The following is a 20,613-nucleotide window of genomic DNA, read 5'->3' as shown; positions in this document are numbered from 1 at the left end:
ATTACTCACTGACATGTGCCTCGATACCATCAACTCCACAACCAAATTTAGCCCTGCTATAAGCAGCTGTAACTCCGCTGAAGTCAAGGGGATGAATTTGCATCTGCAGACGGAGAAGTTGAAGAGTATCACCCCTTCCTGGCAGCGCTGCCCTGCGGCCTCCGGCCGTGCCCACAAACCGGGCACCGCGCGGCTGCGCGGGCAGCGGAGCCCGGCGCGGACCCGCCCGCCCCCCCGAGCCCCCCGGCAAGGGACAGGCTCCGCGGGACGCAGCCCCCCCGGACGGCCCAAACCCTGCTGCCGGCCCCCGGGGAGCGCCGCTCGCCGCGCCCGGCTCTCGGGCTCCCGAGCCGCGGCGGAGGCTGCGGCCCCGACGCCCCCCGCGCACCGCCGCGGAGGCTGGGAGGGGAAGGGGGGGGGGTGAGGCAGGCAGAAGCAGGTTGCAAACTTACTTGGGGTTCGAGGAATTCCAATATATCGGGTCTAAAACTATCGATCGCGCCATTGCAGTTCTGCATAAAACCATGAAAACTCCCCAACAGTACTTCCAAAAGGAGGCGTCTCGCCTCCGCGCTGCCATGGTCGAAAGCGGCACCAAGTCCCTTCCCAAAGCCTCGCCAACTCCGCCGTGCGATCTCTCCTGTACCTAAGCAGCAACGGCAGGGCAGGTGCCCGGTATCCCCGACAACCGGAGCGATTTATAGGGAGGGGAAAGGAAAAAATAAAATTAAAAAACAAAAATCACACGCGAAGGGTCGACGACGGCACTCGGCGAGAGCTGCAAGCAGATCTACTGAGTCATGTATGCCACTCGCATGTAGAAAATGCTCCGGCGAGGTAAGATCCAAGCTACCTCCGAAGTAACAACGACAGTAGCAAAAAATGCAAACGCCTCAGTCCTTCCTCTTACTCGGGGTCTCCCGGCTGCCTTGGAAGATGCCACTCAAATTGCCAACTCCCATTTGGATCCAGTGCACCATACACGTTCACAGTGTCTAAGCTTCGCATGTAAAGGAGTAAAAAAAATAAGACGAAATGGAAGTGGGAGGAATGAAGGGGGTGGGAGAAAGGGACACAGCCCCGGCAAGGAGGCTCCTCCTGTGTGTCTCTTATTGCTCCCGCCGCTCCCGGCAGTTTGCAATCCGCACCGACACCAACCCGGGCTGTTTCGGGGAGCTCGGACGCGCCCGCGAGTCTATAAATCCACTCCGAGAGTCAGCGGCCCCAGTCCCCGCAAGGCGCATCCGCAGGGCTCCAGCTCCCCGCGCAGGGGGCACCGCGGTCCGCGGCGTGGGCAGAGACCCCCGAAGGCGGCAGAGAGAAGCGAAGAGGTGGAAAATATTAATTAAAAAAAAAAGAAGAAGAAGAAGGGAAGAGGGGGTGTCGTAGCTCTCCTCTCTCTCTCCCCCAGCCAGATCCGCAGTGCGCGCCGCGCGGCCAAACGCAGCGGGAGAAAAGCCGGGCACTGCGCCTTGCGCCGCCGCGGAGGCGGAGGAGGAGGAGGAGCGGCGCCAGCCGCGGCCGTGTCCGCCGCGGCGCCCTCAGCCCGCGCTGCTGCTGCCGCCGCTGCTGCCGCCGCCGCGCCGAGTCCCCAGCGCAGGAGCGCAGCCGGCGGCAGCGCGCCGCCGTAGCCATATAAGCGCGGCCCCGCCGCCCCGCCGCCGCCGCTCATAGGGCCGCCGCGGGGCCGCCGCGCTGGTTGGGCGTCGCGACTGTCACTTAGCGCCGCGGTGGGCGGGGCCGCGCCGCGCCGCCAGGTAACCCACGCCCCGCCCCGCGCCCGCGGAGGGGAGCGGAGGGTGGTAAAGGGACCCTCGCTGTGTGTGTGCGTGGCGAGAAAGAAAAAAAAAAAAAGTAAAAAAAAAAAAAAGCACGAAACCCCTTTTTACCAAAATGTAGTGTTTTTAAGCACGTTTCCATTTAAAAGCGGGGGGGGGGGGTACTGCTGGGCATGGGGCAGCGCGACCCCGCGCCCCCAGAGCGCCTTTCCGGCTTTGCGCGGCCCCGCAGAGGGAGTCGCCGTCGGCGCTTTAGCTGCGGGCTGGAGGAGCCGGGGTTAAGTTCCCCCCACCGGCGCCGGAGTCCGCGCGGCGCAACTTTTCGCCCGACCCGGCCGGGGCGAGGGTGCTCCCACGTGCGGCCTCGGGCGGACCCTTTCCACGGGCTCCCTCAGCCCTTGAAGTTTATTTTGCTACGGAGCAGTTGGCCCCGGGCCGTCCCTGGGCAAGCAGGGCTCGGACACGCGAGGCCACCTCAAAGGGCTGCGGCGCCTGAATTTGCGGCGGTTGGTTAAAGGCTCTCAGGTCGGGTGTGGGTTCCCTCGCCTCTCCCTGCCTATCGTCGGTGCCGCTTTCTTCACTTCCACACTTATTCCCCGGGGAGGAAAGAAGGTGTGTGTGTGGGGGGGGGGGGGTAATTTTCTGATGCAGATTTTTTTCCCGACGCCGCGTATCTCCCCAGCACCTGGCCATTTCACTTCGTTTTTATTATTTATTTCCAGCCAGCGGGAGTTAACTCCGAGCAGCTCGGAGGGGCTTCGCCTCGGACGCCGGGGGGGGCCGGGGAGGGTCCGGCACGCAGGGTCGCCCGCGACCAAGGGGCGCCCGGCGGCGGCCGCCGCGCTGCGCGCTGGCGCCGCGCCGCCTCCCGCGGCACTTCCACGGGGTCACAGCGCCCACTAGCGGCCAGCGGCGGCCCTCGGCGGGGGACGACAAGGTACCCCCTCGGCAAGCCCCCGGCTGCGGCTCCCTCACGTCGTCCCCCACCCCCCCCAGCACGGTTCTCTCCCGAAATATTTTATTAAAGATAAAATAATAACACCGCCCCAGGGGGGTGGCATTGGGTTGGAGAAGCAGCGCATGCGAGTGGTCTGCGCCGAGATCTGCACCTAGGGTAAACTGTAATCGTTTGGTGTCAGAGCCACTTCTCTGAAATGAAGGGGGTTACCGAATTTCTTCCAGCAGGGATTTCTTGCCAAAATAGTATCTGTAAGAAGGATTAGAAGTTAAACCCCAGGAAATTACGGCGTTCTTTCTGCCATTTCCCTACCTTTTAGTTAAAACACGCGAAGAACATGCTACAAAAAACTGTAATAAAGAGCCAATTTTGTATCATTTTATTCCTCAAGAAATGCTGTCATTTATTTAAAACTCGGGTTAGTGGTGGTACTCCTTCGGCTTTTAGGCAAACGCAAAGAAGACCTTATAAGGAAAACGACTGCCCCTGTAATTCATTTCCCTGATCAGTTTGGAAGAAAATGATCATTTCCCCCCAGCTCTTCTATCAAACCGGTGTTTCAGTCTTCGCCGCCCTGTGTGGCAGGGGCCGTTCCCCTCGCTCGCAACACGAGAAAAAGGAGTTTTGAGGTGCGCTCGATGCCCCATAGATTTTGTGCTAATTGTATTTGGTAGCTGTCTAATGAAAGCTACCTCTTAAGGAAACAAGAAGATCAGTTTGCTTTTCACACAAAACATCGAATACGTTTTAGGTAAACTGCTTAATTAAATTTAATTTGCAGTGAGGAAGGAATTGCAGATCTGACGACGCAATTTGGTGGAAAAGGCTCTGGTTCCCAGGACGGAAACTTAGCACTCAGGCGGGTGACAGAGATTGTGTATCTATGCACATCGAGGGGCATCAAAGGATACCTTCGCCAGTGAGGGGAGGAAAGTACTTAATTACTAAACTTTTAAACAAATGTGTGGTGTGTATCCAGTCGTGAGCCAATGTAAACACTCAGCCTGCTAAATGCTTCTAGCAACCGAGACATGTAAAATAGGTTTACCTGAATTTTGTAATGCCGCTTCTGCCGTTTGTTTTGCACCAAAAGGTTACGAGCGGTGCTCTGTAAAAGCTGTGAGTAAACTGTGACCTCTAACTCCCCGTATCCTTGCTTTAAGTAAACCAGAGGAAATGAAGAGCTCTGGTATTGTCTGAAAATATCCTCCTGTAGCTAAATATATCACTTCACTCCTATTGTCCAGCGGCTAATCATTTTACGTAAATACAGCTGTTTTAATCCACTCTTCAGCATCCTATTGATGCACACTGCAGGTCTACAAAAACCCGCCTTAATAAAACCACTTTTCAGCAAGAGCCCACGGAATAACGGGAACGACGATGAAGAAATTCAAAGAAACGCGCGCCCGGTCGCTCCGGCGCTGGGGTGCCGCCCGTCACCCTCTCGGAGGGGGCATTTCTCGGGGGCAATGCCCGGGGCGCACGGGGAGCGGGGGGCCGCGGCGGAGCCCCTCTCTGCGCTGGGGGCGCATCCGCGGTCCGAGTGGGGCCGGGCCAGGCGCCGGGGCTGGCGCGGGCGGCTGCGGGACGGGGCGGCGGGCGCGGGCGGCGCTCAGCGGGGCCGCGGCGGCGCAGAGCCCCTCGGCAGCCGCGGAGCAGCCGCGGAGCGGCCGCGGGCCGGGTGCGCTCATGCCCCCGCCGCATCGGCCTCCAACTTTCCTGGCTCGCTTCCGAGGGGCGGCAGAAACCGCCTCTGACAAGGAAAAAACATGCGTGCGGTTTGGGGCTGGGGAGGGGTGTAAAACAAGCCAAAGCAAAACACAAAAATTGAGAAGTTAGCAACATAGCTCCGGCCGCAGCGGCGGCTTCGCCGAGGGTTGTTTAACGGGAAGGACTCAGCGGACGGAGCGATGTGCGGCGCACGCCGGGTTTCGCGGAGAGCGCGGCTTCCCGGGGGGAGGAAATCCTCCTGTCGCTGCTGAGGCTCCCCCTGCACCAAGACTGCCGCCGGCAGCAGTTGTCCACGGCGAGAAGGGACGGATGGACGGACGGATGGATGGATGGAGAGCGGTGCCAGCAAGCAGGTGAGAGCTCTCGGGTGTGCTTAACTTCAGGGAAAAAACAGGACCCTGCAGTTTGCACTTCTTAGACCTTTATTTCTTTACCTCTGCCAGCCGCACAGCAAAAAAAATCAGGTTTATCTCTGAATAATTCGATCTGGCTTCTTTTTGACAATGATGCATGTAATAACTACGTAAATTTTGTCTCTGATCCTAATAAACATGGGAGAAAAGGTCTACTTATCTGAATGTGATCAGGATTGGGCCCACAATCTGTAAGTCTCTTCTAAACATCAGTCTAAGCATTGGGAATAAGGAGAATACATGGGACGTGAACATTTCTGTTAAGTGGAAAAGCCCACCTTCATTCGTCATTGCTTGAAAAATTGCCAGTTTGGAAATAGAAAAGGTACAACTCAATAGATACAATTACTGCCAAATTTAATAAAGACAAATGATCAGTCAGTAGACACTGATTTAAACGGATCATTTATTGTTTATACAAAAGGCCTAGTGTGCCAGATACTTGAAACAGCTCCTAAAATGATACCATTCACACTGCAACAATGTATTTTCCATATTTATGGTAGAGAAATATATATACACACATATATGCACTATATATATGCTAATTTGTCTTCTCCATGCTTCTGTTTTATAACAGCAATTTTGGTTAACCATAGCTTTTTAGGAAATTGAACTAGGCTCATCCTAAATATAGTCACAGAATTCAAGCAGCCTTATAAAAATATCTGCAAAATAAGTAAGGACTGAAAGCATAGTAAGATGTACACTTTCTTTGACTTAGTTTTATATCAATTCTCAGTATCACCCAGTGAAAACAAGAATTCCTTTTTTTTTTTTTTGGTAGTCTGCAGGGTGAGATGGGCACCCGGGAGAATAAAACCAGGAAACAAAGCTGTGCTATAAGATCGGCCTTTTATAAGGCTTTCAGTCTTCTTGTACAGAGCTGACCACTGAGCCAGCATAACCTTTGGTTATACATGTCAATCCAGAAAGGGTGATAGGAAGCATTAGGTTGAGTATAGAAATGTCAACAGAGGCTCAGCACTCCTCTGCTGGCTATCAGCAAAGTTAGTTACTTATTACCATGGCACACGATATTGAGGCAGGGACAGAAGGATAATGCTGAAGAGCGTGTTTGGTCGTACCAGCACAAAAACGTTACATACAGCTGTGTGAAAGTCTTGATTCAGCTCCAGTTAGACTAGACCCCTGATCTAAAACTGAACCCAGCCAGATACTTCCCACTGCTTTCGTGGAATGTACCTAAAGCACACCCACGACCTCACGTTCTCTTTCTGAAGTGAGCACCTATGCAGTGCAAACTGAATTCATTTATTCGAATTTCATCTGAACTCTCACTGAGTTGAGACCCAAGAGAGCTAACCATTCCTTCTACCAAAGCAACAACACAACTCCAAATACTCTGAAAACGCTTAACGAGATACACACATCATCATAAACAACAGTAAGAGCAGCAAGCCTCTCTGTATTTAGGGTGTAAACCAAGAACAGCACAAAAACACCCTGACAATTTTAAGAGGGCACACCAACAATGTCAGAAAGAGGGGTACTATCCTGAACTCAGCAAGGACAATAGAATGGGTGAGGTGTATGAGTTGGCACAAACCTCAGGGAAAAAGGGAGACAATGAAGATAAACACTTTTTTTCAGTATAAGACAGGAGTGGACAACGTATTGATACTTCAGTAAGATATACTGACAGGAATCTTTCCATGATTAGGAAGGCAGTTGCTTGGCAGCTTAATCATCTCACCAAGCTGTCTCTGCTTTGCCAAGTTGCAAGGGCACCAGCTCTCCAATCCATTTCACAGCAGTCAGCTTTCCACTTGTACTTGAAAAATAATGATGATAATGAACAAGGTAAGTTCAAAGGGTGATTTAACAAACCTCCAAAGTAACTTCTTTCCGTTATGAAATACTGCATACTGCTAGAATACTGCCTGTAATGTCTTCCACTCTTTCTTGCATCTGCCAGATAAATGTGCTGTTTGGTATTATATTAACTCTCCAGGACATTTATGAACAGGGGTAGGGGAGGGCAAGATTCCCCTTTGTTATCAAGTAAGGAAACTGAATACTGCTCAAGGCAGGTGACAACAATAATGCTTACTTCCCTCCCTATGACATGGTACCCCTGTCAAAACCAGAAAAAAAAAAAAAAAAACCAAACTTGTCTATCCAAAATTGAAGTTGCAAATTCAAGCTATAAGAAAAATATCCACCCAACATTCATAGAAGAAATTTCAGCAAGTTCTCCATATAAGTTAATACCCCCCTGTAGACTGACACACATGCTAATACTGTTTAATCACTACCTAAATGACATTCTACATTCTAACACACTTGATACCTGTCCAATGTGATGTATTATGGAAAGATGAAACACTTCACGTTCTCATCATCACATGTCAATTCTTACCCTACCCCCAATTTTGTCTACCCTAGAAATCAATAGTATGCCTGAAATTGTACATTAATTTTAAAAATACAAGAAAATCCAGAACAATTCAAATGTGAAGTCCACCCCATACAAAGCCTATAAAACTCTACCTGGCAAAGACAGTAAACACATGGTGGTTCCACCAACCAAATTTTTGCCCCAACAAAGAATAAAATACATAACCTTTTTTTGAGAGTGGGGACGAGATAACACAAGTAGGAAAGTGTGAGATGTCAAAAGGGGTTATCTAATTCTGATTTGACATTTTGTCCACACGATAGTCCTAAAAGTGTGATTAGAAGGAAATAAAACCCCTCTAACTGTAAGCCTAAGTCAGTCAGAAACTTAAACATAGAGAACAAATGCTATTATTTAACAGCAAATTAATGTCGAAGAGCGAAATGCCTAATAACAGAGTTGCATTTAGGAGAACTTAGCTTCTTGCCTTTAGAAGAGGAGAGTAAACAAAAATGCATAGGTCTGTTTCAGTATTGACTTTTAATAGCTTGTTTCTCATAAGGGAACAGGGGATGTTTTCCATTTTAGAAATACAGGTATCAGTTGAGCTTTAAATACAGCCTGCTCCTGCCAACAGGTCATGTACATGATTTGGATTCAGCTTTTGTTTTTATGCATTAAGTAACCTTCTTTTGTAATACAATATATAAAGACAAATTTAAGTACAGTAATAGTGTAGCTATTTTGCTGTCTTCACATTTATCTTGACATACTGGACAAAGCAATACATATCAACCTGCCCCCAATCCCAAGTTTCATACAAAGCACGTTGAATACTGCTTTCAGTGATACATTCAGCTTGCTCCCACATTTAATTTGCCAAATCTACAGAAACACAGCTGTTGGGAGTATCAGAAATTATTTCCAACTTTGTCCAGCAAACATTCAAATACTCAGGCAACTACTGATATCTTTCATTTTATGTTTACCACAGATGTTGCACACCGACAGGAGAAAAGACAAGTTTTAGAACTGGACAAGCTATAGTAAATCCAGGTTTTGGTAGAAGAGTTATATACAAAAAGGGGATTTTTTTAATATATATAGTTTTTAATCTGTAGTTTCATTTTTCAAAATAAAACCTGTATATATAAATGGATAACATTCAAGATTTCGTATATGAATAACAGTTGCTTTCTGGCTAAAACAATATATTTAAACAGAATCTCACTTTCTGATTTTGAGTTCAAGTGTGCAAGCCGGTCCAGTCCTTCGGGGAAAAACTTCCATTTTTTAATCCTTTTGGATCTATCAATTCATTATATGGTAAAGACCTTAACTTATACAACATACTATATTATGAAGTAAACTGAAGGGGAGTAGATATCGAAGTATTGGTCTGGGTGCAGTAAGCCAAACAGCTGTTTGAACATGATACTACAGCTGAAATAAGTCTCTGTCAGAATAAAACCCGACATTCATGAAAAAAGCAACAGCCATCAAAAACATTCACAACTGCAGGGACTTTTAACTGTGTGTAACTTCGCATTATAAGTAGGAGCAGCCACAATAGTTTAAAGCAAACTTAAAAAAATACCACTATAGTCTTGAATTTAATAATGTGCATTGTCATTCTTATAGCTGTTTATAGAAGTGTACTAAAAAAATTTACTTAAACATATGAATTTAAGACTTTCACTTTATTCAGCAAATTTGTTTATTTACACAATGGGGAACGCTGGTTGAATGCTGTCGATATAATAAAAACAAATCTAACAGAGACAATACTGAACTCTCTCTATGTATTCATAGCAGAAATGACAAACTATTTCCTTACCTGTATCAGGAACATCAAGCGCAACAATGGGACAGTATCATAGGACACTGATTTAACAACAAACCACAGAGGTCCAGTAATACCATGGCAATTTACCAATGTATGTACTGACTTTAAAAAAAAAATTTAATTAAAAGTCAGCAATACCCAGTATAAAGTTCTGTCAATTATCAGAGTCAAACTCTGATGTGTAGGTAAGTAAAGCCTTATCAGATCATCCACAATTCATAAAGTGACCTGATCTGTTTCAGACCACTAATACAGAAACAAAATGGATGAGAACAGATTACTCTCTAAAAGGCAACAATGATCTGATAAGGATTTAGCTTAATGGAAGTTAAAAAAAAATTAAGAATTGCAGAGCACAGCCCCTATTAGAACAAGCTAACTTTCCAGACTTTCAAAAAAAGACAAAAAAAATTGAGAGAGAAAAAAAAAACACTTCAACATGAAGCTACCATACAAAGTTTTTTTTTTCCTGTTTCTTTTTTCTTTTAAGAGTTCAGAGTTGCAATTTAATCCTGGCTCTTTAGCGAGAAGGACAGTTTTGGCCTAGACTTTCCTTTGCCCAGGATAATTTTTTGCTCTTCCTTTTGCTGACGTTGTCTCTCTTGTTCTAGTTTCATCCTCTCCTCATGAATCTTTCTTTGTTCTTCAACAATTTTCAATTGTTCTTCAGCCTATGTATGAAAATAGTAGAATTTAGGCCAACATATTTTGCAGTCATAAAAACAATTTACAGTTTTGTATCAACTCCCAAACAGGTCCAATCCTGCATATTTATGCAAGTAGTTCTACCCTAGCTACACACCATAGTTCGTTTCAAAGGAACTATTTATAGCAAGTAAAAGTTACATGAATTTGAGTTTAAAAGAAACACTAAAACCTCAACTTACAGACTTCTACACTAACAGATGCATATCAAAATACTGAATGCTTACATATAAGGTTTTTCAACATTGCTTTTTAAACAACACCTTGAAATATTTTAATTTAGGAAGTCAATGCATAAATAGAAAAAATTCTCTGACGGCTGCCTTGTTTAAGATGAAGGTACAATAACATGCAGCAACGCTCTCTCAAACATAACTCACCCTCCAATATCCAAGTCCAAAAGACCCTCCTAATTCAAATCAGTTGTCACTTAATTTCCAGCAAGTCAGTCCTTACACCGATATCATATTATGCATGCAGTGAGTTAAGTGAAACAATTCATGTATAAAGCTACTTATGGACCTGCTTGCAAGAAGGAAAAATCACAAATATTTCCTAAACAGAAGTTCTTCTGAAGTTGCTGATTTTGTTCATTAAATTGGTTAGCACTTTAATTTTCTATTTGTTTTGTTTCTTCCATATGAGGTTGTGAAAAGGATAAAGCAGCAACACCACCTCAGGGTGAGATCTAAAGCAGATGGCAGTTTAAGCAGACAGTTTTAAAAAAGATCTTGTTCACCTGAGAAAGTTGTAATTATGTGAGTGACTGAAACTGTTCAAGCAGGATTTAAAAGAAGCTTAGTTTGGCTCATCATAAATTGATTAGAATCAGCTAAATCATACTAAATATGCTCATGAGGCAGGCACCTGCTTAAATTGGTTTGAAGACCAACACAGGTTGGACTTTCATAATTTAGAAGTAGTAAGCTTATGGGCTCAAAGTCCCTTTCAGCACTTGTATAACATTATACTGGTCTCAATCCAGCCTGTACTTGTCCTACGCAACAAGATAGAATTACTTAGTCATTCATGTTCTAGAAATTGAACATGTATTTGCAAGCATATTTCAAGTTTTCCTGTGAAATACGGTTGATGTGTATTTTTAAATCCTAAAGGTAGCAATCTTTCTCTAACTGCACCAGAACTAGTTTCAGACAACCGTTACTGCTAAAGATCTGGCCTATCATACTCTCAAGAAAAGGAGAACAATGTTTATGGATGTAACCAGCAACAGACAGGTTAAAATCTTGTGTGCTTTAATTGTATCGCAAATCAGGCAGAAGGACCTGTATTCCCCTAGAAAACTGTTAACTACATGTTCACATACCAGTTTAGCTTGTGCTTCTGCAATTTTTCGATTATTCTCTTCTAGTATTCGCTCTAGTTCCTCACGCTTTGCACGCTCTTCTTCCTAAAGGGGAGGACAGGGCAAGATGTTAGTAAAGTAAAATATTAATTTCTGCGTGTTCACTAATCTTTCTCAGAATTCTTTTGTGAACTGACTTAAAGTGGCAGCTTTAGAGCCACCTATTTTGTCTCACAAAGATAAATTGTGCAGCCACTAAGTCTGGTCTCTAGAACTAAATTTAAATCATCCCGCCCAGTCCAAACAGCAACCAACTAAACCCTCCCTAATCATAGAATCCTGACAATTTATTACTAGAATTTTAATATCACACAAATCAACAAGGACAACTACAAAAACTGGATAGTATTTACCAAATTAAAAAGAAATATATAAAATATAAATAAAGTGAATAGTTTGTCTCACCAATTAAGTATACCTACGTATTCTTTACCTATACTCCTTTAATCAGCATTAAAAGTTGAATATTTACTGTCTTGTCCAGTGTCCTGCAGAGTGTGCTCCTCGGCTGCCATACGCGCCAGCTTCCTCTTTAAAATGATTTGTACTGTTAGCTTGGCAATACCTGCATCAGCAGCTCAACCATTTATAAAGAAACAACATACAAGGAAGGCTGAGCTGAGGAATGCAGATGTTTATGATAAGAAGGAACAAAAATATGTAAATCATTCCTAAGGCAAACAATTAATAAGAAAAATACATTTACTGTTAGTGAAAAATACAAATGGTAATCCATACTTCATGGAGCTATGGGCTTCTTTCATGGGGAGAATGGACTTAACATTCAATATTTTGACAATTTTAAGACAGCTTGAACTGTCATTTGCAGTCTGAACTTGGAATTCAGGAGTCCAGGGAAGGCATGGTCAGGAAATAAAGCCTTGCAATTGTTGTTTTCTTGGTGAATTTTATGGAACTCTATGCAACCCATAAATATGAAGACTGCGTGAAAGTTTTTGAGGTGTTTCAGTTCACATGATATATATCCAAATTATTTTAATATTTGGAAGATTTAAAGATAGCCAGAGGTTTGTGTCTGTATAAGAAAAAAAAAGTTAATATGAACAAAGCAAGCATGTGAAGAGAAAACTTCTTACTATGACTAGTAACCAGCTACTGGCTAGCACACTTCACTCCAGGTATGGAAGTTTATTCTGCATTGTAAAGAATTGATGGGACTTGTCCCCATCGAATTGGCTACAGCAAAAATCTCTTCTTAAAAAATGTGATCTGATCAAATTAAAACCTCCATATATGAAGCATCTGCTGAATACATATATCTAAATTCAACATCAGTTCCTTTAAAGTTAAGGTCTGGATTTACAAAACAAGCAGAATTTAATATTCTTAGTATCTGCTATAACTCAGTGTTCTGTCTTTTTTTTCCCTTTAATTATGTTTTATTTTAAAGATACGACATAACAGACAAGTCACATTTAGTAAGAAGCAGAAAGCTTCATTACTAATGACTTTCCTTTGGTAAGCCAATCAAAATATTAATTTAAACTAAATTGTGGAGGGGGTGCAAACTGAAAAAGGTGTTTGATACTTGTGACTACTTAGGACAAATTTCCTTTAAGGCTTCAAGTTTGTCTTGAAAATTCTGGATCCTGGAATGAGTGGTGCAGGCAGGCAGGCAAAGCCTTTAGTAGCAAATTACTGTCTCACAGAAAGACATTTTCAGCTTCTGCTCCAGCTGCTGATTTAAAAAAAAACAAAAAAACAACAACCAAAAAACCCAAGTCACATGTTCAGCTTGACTTCAGACAAGGGCAACCTGCTCTTTTATAACTTCTAGGGAAAAAAAAGGAGTTGTTAGTAGTTATTAAAAATGGATATAATGATTTGGACATAGATCCTTGGTGAAGACGTGGATGGGCTTATGCTCGAAGTCCCAGAATTAGTCCAATGTATGCTCAAGGAGAATGTTTAATTTAAATGCAGAATAAGAGACCTATTTGTTAAAGACAGGTACTGCAGCTCAGTGCTGGACCCTGCTCTTTGCCTGACTGAAGGCAAAAGCCTCTTACAGTCTAGGTAAGCAAAATGAAACAAATGAAGGATACATAATTACAGATTTTTAATACCCTTCCCCAAAAAAGAAAGGACCGTTGATAAATCCTGCAGCCATGGCAAAAGTTTCAAACAATTCTGAAATATGTAGGTCAGTTCCATTAAAAATCAAGTATCCTTGTTCAGGTTTTAGGAGAGTAACTGTTTAAGTATCAGTGAGCTCCTCAGAATAGGCTAGAAATTAAGTTTCGCAGCAATGCAAGTTTATATGAGAAGGGAATTAGATTTGCTGTATTCCATCTCTTTCTGAACCGAACAGGAGGCACAAACCGACACTGAAAGTTTTGCCATGGACTGTCTCTACTTTCCAAACGACCGAGCGTTACCTCTCTGGCTTTTTGTGCTGCAAGTTCAGCTTGTCGCTGTCGCTCGAGTTCTTCGAGCAACTGTTTTTCCATGATGCGCTTAGCCTCCTCCACCCTGCGGAGAACCTCTCGCTCAATCTCATCCTTCCGTTTCTCCAATTCTTCTTCTACGCGTTTAGCCACAAGCTCTTCTACTCTTCGAGCAGTTTCTTCCTCTATGAGTTTCTCTTCAATTTCTTGTTGGCGACTGGAAAAGGCAAACGAAGATTACCTTTTTCATCAATAAAAAACAATTGCATCTAAATGAACTCTTGCAAATACATAGCACCAACCACACTACAGAATCAACATTTAAGAGCCTTACTCCTTGCACACACAGATCCTGTATTTAAAGAGTGGTTGTCTGAATACACTTTCCTTAAATGTAAGGCAAAACAATGTTTCTTCTACAGAGATGCCATTAAGACCACACGATATTTAGTATCTCTCCATCTCTCAAGACATCAAACTTAACAAGACAATGTATCATACTATTCTTGGTATGGGAAAGGTAATTCTTAGAATAAAAAAAAGTTAGAAAAAAAAAGAAACAACTTTTGGCACCCTTCCTGCTTCAGGAATTTAAACACGCTCAACTTTATGTTACATGCAGCATTAAAATCCTGTCTTTAAAACATCCATCTCAAAGGCACCAAACTAATAACTAAAATAAAAGGCAGAAACAATGACATTTGTAATGTTAATATTTTTAATAAGAATTACAGGTGTTGTTTCTGTAATCTAGTTGTCCAATAATTTACCTGTCCAATTTCAAATATTTCAGCTCTCCTTAACTTTACTGTGGCACTCTGTGTCTACCATAATTAACCAAAACAAAACATACCAATTCCAAGCACTAAATAAATCCTTGCAACATTTACTGTGCTGCATATTTAACAATTTAACAAGTTTTTTTTTCAAATGTCTTCTCTTCCTTCTTTTTGTTTAAAGGCAGCACTATCACTTAGGCTGATCACTGTTTAAACTTTCAGTTAAAAGGATATATAAAAAGGTCAATATCCAGGTTTACTATCAAATGAAGAAAGAAACTCTTCCGGGTCTCATAACACCAGTGTGATATGGCAATTAAATATTCACTAACTACGTTTTTCTTTTCTTTTTCTTTCTTTTTCTTCTTCTTCTTCTTCTTCTTCTTTTTTTTTTTAATAGAAAGCAAATACTGTGTAGCTATCTTTTTATACAGTATTATTTATTTTGTATTATCATAGGCTTTGAGGGAGAAGGTTGTTTTGTTTTAACCTTGAAACTGAACTTTCTTTTTTAAATATTCCATGAAGTATGGAACAATCTTATAGCCATATCTTCTGGCCTGTAAGCACCAAAACCCAACAATTTACAATAACACTTATCTGATGTTATTTCCGGTTATGTTCATAACATTTGCCTTTTCTCTTACTTAGGTTGACAGACATAAAAATAACTTTAAAAAGTTACAGCATTTAATAAATTTTAGATTTCCCTGTGTGCAATTTATAAACATGTATGTTTGCGGGACACTAAAGCATGGATTACTGATCTATAGCACATGCGAAATACCAAAGTGAAAGGCTTCCAAAATCCCCTGACTCACGTATCTTCTTTTCAAAACTATTCTGAAGCAAATGCATATTCCATTTAATTCAGTAAATGGATTTTAGACATTAAGCCCCAGCAGAAGGCATTTATTTTTTCATTCCTCGGAAGATGGCAAACCTTCCAGTGACACACGAGGCCAGCGTTACCTTTTTCTAAAGCAACACAAAATATCTTTAGGTGATTTTTTTTTCGAGGAGGACAAAAAAAAAAATCTGCCACTATCCAGAAAAATGCATCAATCTCATCTTCTTATTGTGTCTTCACCAAGCCACTACTACTTGTGGTCCCTTTTGGAGGGAAGATGGAAGAGGGGGTCAAGAGTTTAGAATTTTTAAACACCCTTTACACCCTTCTGTTTCTGTATACTCAAATACCCTTTTATTTTTAAAGAGTTTTCTTCACTCTTAGAGCTATTCAGTAGCATGTACTTTCACAGTCCTTTAGTGATACAGCTTCGCATACACCAGAGGCTGTGCTATAGAAATTTTTCAGAAAGCTTATATTTGAGTATTTTATTCCACTATGTTAGCTGTATTTTTAACATTAGGGGAATCTAGAATAAAATTAACAAATTGATTAAAAATAGAACATAGCTAAAATATGTCACTCGTGTGAAGTAAGTTTTCAAATATCTTCAGCAACTGATGATGTACTCAAATTAAGCACTGTGCTTGCACAAGTTTCATTCTTCTCGCCTCCAAAAATTCTATTTAAATTCAATTAAACTAAGCAAATATATCTTTCTACATTCACAGGCATTGATGCTATTATAAATAACTTTTGAGTATGTTTCTTGGAACACTGGAAAAAGAAAGAAGTGAAATGGAATCAAGCCAAAATTTATTCTCAAAATTCATTTATAAATAACTACCTAATGCCCATAGATAAATTGAATAAAACTAATAAATTCAATAAATTCCAATAAATGAGTTTGATATTTATGTCTGTTTATATACTGTTTTTCTTCAGAAACTCAAAGATTTATTCTGCAGTTGATAGCAGCTATTCATTTTCTATCACATATGCTTATGATATTTTATATACAGACGTAAATTTATGCTTATCTATTGAGCAATGACTCCAGAGAAACAGAGAAGTCATTAATGTCAAAATATTTTTAGTATGCTCTTTTACTTCTTAAAGACTACTTCTATAAAATCTGTAGAAAAGACTGCATACAGTTCAGCAGGTTTCTGACAAAAAAAAGTTAGCGTGCTTGCAAGGTCCTTACAGAAAATTAGTAACCCAGCAAAATGCAGAAGTTGTGCTAAGTACTAAGATGAAAGACAGATGAAGAAATTCTCTTTCATTGTATGAACTAGTTAATTCAGTCAGCAAGAAAGTTGCCTCTTTTTTTCATTAACATTAGTATATATTAATACAATTTATAGATCACTTATCATAGTCTTCTGCTTTATTAAGATTTATTGCTTGTTCTTTTTGAAATTTGAGGTGTATTTTAAAAACACTGCAGTTCCAAGCCTGATATTTTCACGTACTGTTCCTCCTCAGAAGTCTTATTTTGCCCATACAAACTTCATGTGTGTTTTACAATTTCAAAACTATATAAATTTATATAGAAAACTTACTGCAGAAAATAGATTTGAAATACACGCTGTTGCGTCAAACATCACTTAATGAACTACAGATCGGGCCAGTTACAGTGGGAGCACTCCACAGCATCAGTGATCAAATATTTTAAATACCTTACTTAAAGATTGTGAACATTTCGTTTGCCACAGGCACTTGAGCACATCATCTGCTTTTAAACACTGGACAGAGACCAACCATAAACTTTTAACCAAGACTAATAACATATAATATTTCAATTATATAACTTAACACAAATCTATTTTGTGATCTATGTAACATTTTCTCTCTTGAAATATTCCTGAAATTGATTTTAAGGTGAAAGAAATACATATGAACTAAAGAGACTCTAGAAGAATACTAAGATAACGATTCAAAAACACAGTGAGCAGTTCAAGTATATTCCAATTCTTTCGTCGTTCTGGTGATGCATGTAATATTTTTACAAATTTAAATACTAGAAAAAACTGTAAACCATGCAATCAAGACCAATGACTCAAAAAGCTTTTTCACATGTGTTTGTGCTACTCTGCAAATTTTTGAGGACATCACTGACAAATTCTGAAGTTAACAATGGAAATTCTCAACAGTTAAACAGAACTGAAAGTGGCAACTTCCAGTGCTCTGATCTTCTGAACGATAAATAATATGAATTACTGCATTAGAACAGTACAGTTGGAATAAAACTCAAGCAAAATTCTCCACTGAAGAACTGACCAAATTAGCTAGCTTCGCACGTGCAAACAGGTAAATGCTACTTCTGGATTCACTATTTTATCCCTAAATTCACTGCTCCAATGAATGATAACATTCAATAACAAGAATCACTATCACAACTGTTACAACTGTTCTGTTACCTGTCCTATAGAAAGCTTCTCTTTCACAACTTAGCAGAGCTACTGGACAATTGAAATCCCATGACATGTTTATTAGAATAAAATTTATCTATCTCTGTAGAATTTATGAAGAACTACACTCCCCACAGCAGAAACCAGACAATGAAAACATTTCTAAGCAAAACAAATCCCCAGATCTTACTGTCCCATTTGGTGAGGGAGAAAAAAAAAAGAAAGAAATCGCAGTTTAACATAATCGTTGTACTCCACTCCTTAAAACCGACAAGATAGGCAACGCTACAAGCTCGACGCAATATAAGCTCCACGCAAAAAAAGGGGGGAGGGGCAGAAAGTGGGGCAGTGCTGCACAAAGCCTCCGGAGAGCGGAGGCCTCAGCCACAGAAAGAAGTTTAAGAACATCGCAGAGGGACAGCGAGAGATAGGGAGAGAGCTCAGCCAGGTGACAGCGAGGCGACCTGCCGCTAGGCTTTCATGCCGGGTGGGAGGCTTCTAACGGACTTGAGGGAGAGACACTTTAGGAAAAGAAAGGATGGCGGGAAGACAGGCAGAAGCTAGGCCTCAACAAGGGCCTAAGCCCTTTTCCGCAATCGCAAACGGCTCTGTTTTGGAGGGAGAAGGCACAGAGGCGAAGGCAGCGGGTCAACGAGCTGCGCCTTCCCCTCCCCCGCCGGGGGCCTTCCCCTTCGCCTCCCCCAGCAAGCCGGCGCCCAGGCCGGGCACTCACATTTTCCGCTGCCGCTCGAACTCGGCTTTCTTCTCCTCCTCCTCCCGCTTCTGCTTCTCGTCCAGGCTGCTGCGCTTGCTCACCGTGCGCCCGAAAATGTCGATGCGGTCGGGCGGGGAGGAGGCGCGCTCGCGCTCGCGCTCCCGCTCGCGGCGGGAGGAGGGGGCCGTGTTGGAGCGGGACCGCGACCGGGACTCGCGCCGCCGGTTCCGCTTGCTCTCCCGCGACTTGGAGCGCTTCCGCGCCCGCTCCTTCTCCCGGGAGCGGGACCGCGAGCGGCTCCGGTTCTTCTTGTTGTGCTTGGAGCTCTTGGTGTGCTTGGAGCGGGACGAGCTCCGGCTGCGGGACCGACCCATACCGGCAGAGTAGAGGCCGCACCGGCGACCGCCCCCCCCTCCGCCCCCTCCACTAGCGGCACCCTAGAGAGGAGTGAGGAGGCTCCGCGCGCATCAGCACCGCCCCGCCGGGCCCCTCTCCCCGCCGCTTCCCACCGCGCTGATCGGTGAGGAGGAGCAGGCCCCGAAAGCTGCAGCAAGCCCGGACCTAGACAAGATGGCGGCCCTAGCAGAGCGGTGACTCTCCTCCTCCGCCCCACAATGCGCCGCGCGGCGCTCGGGCCGTTGGCGCTCCTCCGCCCCGCCCCCGGCGCCCCACCAGAGGGGCCCGAAGGCACTCGGGGAAGTTCGCCGCCAAATGGCAGGCGGCGCTAGGGGAGGAAATGGCGTCAGGCGGTGCCTGCTCTCGCGCATGCGCGCGGCCGTTGCCGCCGTCTCGGGTGGCCGTTGGGGGAGGTTGTTTAGGGTCACCGCGGTGGCAGGCGGCAGTTGGGCTGCCTCGGGCAGGCTGGCCGCCGGGAGCCTGTCGCGCTCGCGGGCGTCCCCCGCAGCCGCGCCTGCTCAATGGGGTCCTGCAGGGAGGGCGCAGCGGGCCCGCGTGCGAAATGGCGCTGCGGTGCGGCGGCTGCTGCTGCTGCGGCGGCTTCTGCAGACTCCACTTCGGGCTGCGGGGCGGTTTAGGGCGGAGAGCGGGCGCTTCGGGCGCCCGGCGCCCCCCCCCCCAGCCCGAGAGGCTGTCTCGGGTAGCGGCCACGGACGGAATAAGAGCAGGGCGGGTCCGTACGGTGCTTTCGAGGAGGGTTTCCCCAGCCCTGGCAGAGGGATTGCAGCAGCTGCCGTGGCGCCCGTGTGAGCTCCGTGCCTCGGCGGGTTTCTCTTCTGTGAACGGCCTGGGGAGCCTGGACCTGCACTAACAACCGCGGCGTCCCGGGGCGAGGTGCTCCACAGCTGAAGAGTTGCATGCTTTTTATTATTTTGTTAAGTGAAGTTTTTTTCAAGTGATTTTTTTTCTTTTTAACGATTTCAACATTTTGAGAAGTCTCAAAAGGAGGTAGAGGGAGTCTCCTACTGCCCACTAAGGAAGTTGTGAAAACAGTTAAAAATAAAAAAAAGTTTGAAAATGTGGGTTTTTTTTAGTGTTCTGTTGAACCTCAAAGTCACTGGGATCTGTTTTGTTCTAGCTAATCTGTAACATGGCACAATGATGGCTTAAAAAAAAAAAACTTGTATGTACAGTGACTTCACCTAGATATGTTGTTGTCCTTCCCTTTGATAACAGCAGATATATTTAATACTTTAGACAAAACCATTTAGGAGCTTCAGGTTAGGCAGAGAGCATGATTCTGTGATTCAGTTAGCCATCTGTGTATGAGACTTTTTTTTATCTCAGTTCTGCTATGTAGCTGTTAGTCTCGTCTACTGTAATAAAGCTTTCAACTGATGTTATCCTTGATTTCACATGAATGGGTGAGAGCTAAAGGCTAAGCAAGCCTCATCTTTAATTTCAGTAGAAGTTAGCTGCTGAGGTATCTTTCACAATTTTGGCTTCTTTCAATAGGTCTAGATTTCTAGTAATTTTAATAGGCATATTTTACAAAACATTTGGTTAGTTGACAAAAATGGTCTCAATTAAGTCTTTTCATCTAATTCTTTCATCTGACTGACTTAATTTTTTGTCTTTTTTTTTTTTTTTTTTTTTTTTTAGATCGAGGAGTTTCATATCTTGGAATTTGGGGTTACTCTAATTAGTAGAGAAAATAAATAAAATTGAAGTGTTTTTTTTCCTGATAGGGCACTTAGCAAGTAGCTGCAGAGTAATGGACACTGAAACAGCATGGAAGGCATTCCAGAGTCACAGCCCCTTGTGGCATTTGTTCATTTCTAACCATGAAGTAGCCCATGTAACAGGTTACTAAGGAAGTTGACACTTAA

General features: G+C 43.6%; 2 protein-coding genes across 3 annotated transcripts in view; both read right to left on the bottom strand.

Moving 5' to 3' along the window:
- The window catches only part of EFNB2 (ephrin B2), a 45,386-nt gene extending 43,770 nt beyond the window's left edge, over positions 1-1,616 (bottom strand). Inside the window, exon 1 of the mRNA XM_026121641.2 lies at positions 453-1,616. Within this exon, the coding sequence (XP_025977426.1) occupies positions 453-580 (128 nt within the window). The 5' untranslated portion in view covers positions 581-1,616. The remainder of the gene's footprint in view (positions 1-452) is intronic.
- Positions 1,617-7,766: 6,150 nt separating this feature from the next.
- ARGLU1 (arginine and glutamate rich 1) lies at positions 7,767-18,978 on the bottom strand. Of its 2 annotated transcripts, XM_026121637.2 has the most exons (4): positions 18,347-18,974; positions 13,562-13,787; positions 11,124-11,207; positions 7,767-9,762 (listed from the first exon to the last, which is right to left on the bottom strand). In XM_026121637.2, exons 1-4 carry the CDS (start codon positions 18,700-18,702, stop codon positions 9,598-9,600), a joined length of 831 nt encoding a protein of 276 aa, XP_025977422.1. In that variant the 5' UTR covers positions 18,703-18,974; the 3' UTR covers positions 7,767-9,597. The 2 variants fall into 2 exon arrangements, with proteins under 2 accessions (XP_025977422.1, XP_064360256.1); XM_064504186.1 differs by lacking the exon at positions 7,767-9,762 and having other exon boundaries at positions 11,143-11,692; positions 18,347-18,978.
- Between the last annotated feature and the right edge of the window lie 1,635 nt (positions 18,979-20,613).

Source organism: Dromaius novaehollandiae, chromosome 1 (genome assembly GCF_036370855.1).
Source record: "Dromaius novaehollandiae isolate bDroNov1 chromosome 1, bDroNov1.hap1, whole genome shotgun sequence".
In the NCBI taxonomy this organism is placed as follows: domain Eukaryota; kingdom Metazoa; phylum Chordata; class Aves; order Casuariiformes; family Dromaiidae; genus Dromaius; species Dromaius novaehollandiae.
Note: the sequence above shows the minus strand (reverse complement) of the source record. Positions and strands in the feature narration are given on the sequence as shown.